The sequence below is a fragment of the Nicotiana tabacum genome, chromosome 2 (genome assembly GCF_000715075.1).
Source record: "Nicotiana tabacum cultivar K326 chromosome 2, ASM71507v2, whole genome shotgun sequence".
NCBI lineage: Eukaryota > Viridiplantae > Streptophyta > Magnoliopsida > Solanales > Solanaceae > Nicotiana > Nicotiana tabacum.
In genome coordinates, this window is record NC_134081.1 from 101,146,561 (window position 1) to 101,151,082 (window position 4,522).

Genomic DNA, 4,522 nt, shown 5'->3' on the forward strand with positions numbered 1-4,522 from the left:
AAATACGCTAGACGTTTACGCCAATAACAGTTTGTTTTCCAATGGTTTTCATTATTATGATCACATATATGGTACTCCTATTTTAGAAAAATGTGTAAAAAATCTTTATTGACGACAAATATAGGGAGACTATTAGAAAGAAAACTCAAATTGTCCCTATCTTCAAACCTAACTCATATTCTCGCATTGGAACCAACTCCAAAAGATTTGTTTTCCTGTGAACTCCATAATCGAAGAGAAAAGATCGAATAAGACGAGAGAATGCACTTCCACAATATCAAGTAATGAATATAGTTTGTTGATGTTATGGCCTAATTTACACCATATTCTGATAAGGCAAGCTTGTCTATCTGACTGGATTCACAATTGAATTGAAGCTATTAATATTACCATAGCCTTGACTCGATTGTTCACTTGTTGGAGACTTCTTAACAAGACACAGTTTCTTCCCCACCTACCATAAAAGATAAAAAGAAGGAATTAGAGAACTTCCATCTCACAAACAATCTCCTTCATTTACATGAGCTTGGAGGTGTCAATCTCTGTAAGTAAATCTTTCGATATTCTACATACTTGCTGTTGAATTTAATTTTCCGTTAGAAGAAACTAGAACTGCATCAGTGATCAAGGAACTTACTCTTCTTTGATCATCAATGGTCCTTGTAGCCAGCGGAGGACACAACATTTTATCAATGGTCCTTTGAGTTGAGGACACAACATTTTATCAAGAGCGAAAACGTTCAACATTACCCAACTATACCAGTTTCCTGTTTGTTTATATGCTGTTGGGAAAACGATTAATCATCCAGATTTCAGAAACTTAAGTAAGCTTCATCAAGCAACATGATCATTACCTAAATTCAATAGCAGTACTCTGCATCACCCTCTTCATGAATATTCCATTGGCTTGAGAATATTTTATGAAGCAAGAGTGCAAGGGTCGTCTATGCTTCTTTTCTTCTTGCATCCTTCCAAAAAAATGCGCCATATTAGAGCATTTGGGGGGAAAGGCATCCCAGTGATTAACTGCTCGGCTTCTCTCAGATAGCCATACCTAGCCAGCAAGTCGACTGCAATAAGATAGTGATCCATCTCTGGTTCTACCCCATATTTCTCTTTCATCTGCTCAAACAATTCCATCCCCTCTTTCACTAACCCAACGTGTCTACATGCTGAAAGCACGGATATGAAAGCAACCTTATCAGGTCTAATCCCTGTCATATCCATCTCCTTGAATTTCACCGATGCTTCGTATGCATAACCGTGCAGTCCAAGGGCTGAAACAATGGCTGTCCATGAGATAACATTTCTAGTCGTCATTTCATTGAAGATCTTGATCGAACTTGCAAGACTCCCACATTTTCCATACATATCAATCATGATATTGCGGACAAATGTGTCACAACGCTTAAAATCAGTCTTTACAATGAGGCCATGAAGGGAGCTACCTAGACCGAGGTTACAAAGCTTGGTGCACACACTAAAGAGGCTAACATACGTGTAATTATCGGGAGAGATCCTAGCTATCCGCATGTGTCCAAGAAGTTCAAAAACTTCTTCGTAATCACCATTTCGAGAACAGGCTGCAATCAAAATATTCCAAGATATAGTATCCGGGTTTTCAAGGTCAGAAAACAACTCTTGAGTCTTATCAAATTGCCCACATCTGTTATAAATGTTTGCGATCATATTGGCCTCGACAGCAGGAAGTGGCATATCATAGGTAGTGACAAACCTTAGGGCATCATCAACTGAACTATTTTTTGCATATGAAGAAATGAGACTGCTAGAGACGTAAGCATTATCAATGTAACCCATTTTTATTGATAAGGAATGGAGCAGAAGCACCTCAAATAGTGCACATGATTTCACAGCAATAGAAAATGAAAACTCAGTAGGACGATAACCTGAGTGAATCATTTGTTGAAGCAGCAAAATAGCAGGAGAAGAGCTTTTACTCGAGTAACCCAGCATCAAGGTGTTCCAAGAAACCACGTTCTTCTCGGATATTTCATCAAAGCAAAAATGAGCATCATCCAATTTATCACATTTAACATAAAAGTCGAGTAAAGCACTACCGACATATACATCAGATTCAAACTTTCTCTGGATTACTTTCGCATGGATGGACTCCCCAAGCAATCGATACTGCTGGCTAGTGCAGCAGTTTAGGACACTCACATGTGTCATATCATTAGGCAAGACACCACTTGCACACATTTTCCTGAAAACAACCAGTGCTTTATCCGCTCTCTCACTCTTAGCAATTGCACCAACTATTGTATTCCACGATACAACATCCTTAACAGAAACATCCTCAAACATTTTCTCTGTCCTATCGATGCCAGAGCATTTTGCATACATGTTAATCAATGAATTACTCACTGATACTGCAAAAACTAATCCACTTTTCACTACCAACCCATGTACTTGTTCCCCTAATATTAAATCAAGTTCCCCAACAAAACCGGACAATAGGCCCAAGAAAGTGCTCTCAGAAGGAGCCAGTTCACTCCTTATTAACTTCCTGAAAATAACCACGGCTTCTTCAACACATTCATACTGTCCAAGCAAAGATATCATACAATTCAGAGTCACCAAGTTCTTTTTAGGCATTTCATCAAAAATCTGCATAGCTTCATCTAAGTATCCTTGCCTTCCAAGTAAACCCAATAATGCAGTCCCTGTGAAAGCATCAATGTGAAACAGGCCCAATTTTTCAGCCAAAGCATACAATTGAAATCCAAGAATAATATCCAAAGACTCACAACCCAAAAGCCCACCAAATGTAAACTGAGTTGGTTCATATCCACAACTCCTCATCTCAGAAAACAACCTCCAAGCCTCAAATAAATTTCCATTCCGACTATAAGCACTAATCATTGTATTGTAAGACACAACATTTCTCTTGGTCATATAATCAAACACTTCGTGTGCCGTGCGTATATCCCCGAACGCAGAATACTTAGACATAATACAATTATGGGCCAAAAAGGGTTGAGTTGGGTCTGGCCCCGTTGTGATAGTAAGTGCGTGAAGGGCCTTGGTTGCGTCGAGGGATTGAACCCCATGTGGTTCTTGAAGTAACTGAATGAGCCGTTGGTGTTTGATATTTTCTCCATGAGAAGGGTGGTGGGATAGAAGGTTTTCAGTTGAAGTTGAGAAGTGAAATTTCAGAGCATAAGAGAAATACTTTTGGATGTTAGAATGAATTGAAAACCTTAAGGACACTATAATGGCGTTCGACATGCAGTAACATCCAACGAGTAAAACTCTTTCGGCCTCCTCATTTATCGGTAACTATGACTCCGCAGTATAGGCTCAAATAAATTATACACACGCTTAACTATAACCTTTTTGGAATTGCTTAAATTTGCCACATATGTCGCATTTCCTACATGTAAAATAGGATGAGTCTTCGCTGCTGACTTAATTTAAAAGACTTAGATGAGCTTCTTTAATTCACAGTTGCATACTTGGCGCCTATCTAAATCTCTGTATATATGTTATTGTCAGCGTCCATATATGAGTTTCTTCTTGCCTTCTTATTTAGTATAGGAAATTAAACCATGTCCTAATTAAATTATGCACTTCTCTCCGCATCTCTTAAACTTTAAATAAGCTCTTCGCGCTAGCATCAATAAAGTAATGTATAAGGTGAAATAGGAAAGGACTTGTTGTCTCATCTATACCTAATTAATCATCTCTTTTATGATTAGCTAGCATTAACTATATGCTGATATTTCCTCAATATAATAATCAAGCTGACCCAAATATTCCTTTCTTATAATATATGTATGCTCAACCATGCATACCACTATTCACGTACTATAGAACTGCATAAGACATTAATTACGATAACATTAGACAATGTCTTCATACTACTACACAGAAAGAAAACAAGTTACAGTACAAGCATTACAACCAATGCGTACTCATCCATTACTAGTACGTCAAAGTTATTATTTCTCCTTCAATAACATCAGCTACTCATGAATAGTAACTAGAAATTTATGGAGTAATGGTGTTTGGGGTCAGGTCCTCCAGGAATATATCGCATTGGCTTGTATGTAGTTTCTTGGCTGCTATATCTGTCGTATCCTACCTTGGAATCGTGCTTGGGGTCAGGTCCTCCATGACTATATTGCACTGGCTTGGAATGTACCTCAAGGGCTTTCCTTCTCTTGAAAAGGGCAAGAAAAGGTTCAGTTAAGCTAATTTTCTGCTCCACAGGCCGAGCATCTCCCAAATTGTTTGGGACTAAGGCGTAACTGTTACTGTTGAGAGTACGAGCGTGTGAGCATTGCACCAGAATCAGCGTAATTATCAGACAAAGGTAGATTATCCCCTGAGACATTGTGCTTTAAGCTATCAGGGTGCAGTGTTTGAAGACATACGTCTCCACGATGTATATATAGTTGATTTCAGGTAGCTTTTCACGTTCAAACAAAATGGAATCAGGCTTATGTGAGCAGACAAAATTGCATTTCTCCTGTTGTGCTAATATTGTTAATCAATTGGG

At 38.4% G+C, this 4,522-nt stretch overlaps 1 protein-coding gene across 2 annotated transcripts; it reads right to left on the minus strand.

Moving 5' to 3' along the window:
• Positions 1 to 264: 264 nt before the first annotated feature.
• On the minus strand, positions 265 to 3,545 carry LOC107816118 (pentatricopeptide repeat-containing protein At3g58590-like). Of its 2 annotated transcripts, none has more exons than XM_075236870.1 (2): positions 855 to 3,545; positions 265 to 782 (listed from the first exon to the last, which is right to left on the minus strand). In XM_075236870.1, the coding sequence occupies exon 1, from the start codon at positions 3,247 to 3,249 to the stop codon at positions 919 to 921; it is 2,331 nt and encodes a 776-aa protein (XP_075092971.1). In that variant the 5' UTR covers positions 3,250 to 3,545; the 3' UTR covers positions 265 to 782; positions 855 to 918. The 2 variants fall into 2 exon arrangements, with proteins under 2 accessions (XP_075092971.1, XP_016497287.2); XM_016641801.2 differs by having other exon boundaries at positions 265 to 454; positions 638 to 3,545.
• Positions 3,546 to 4,522: the final 977 nt, after the last annotated feature.

Bases quoted from the DNA above. Each gene is read 5' to 3' on its own strand.
- LOC107816118 (XM_075236870.1), bottom strand. From the start codon at position 3,249: ATGTCGAACGCCATTATAGTGTCCTTAAGGTTTTCAATTCATTCTAAC.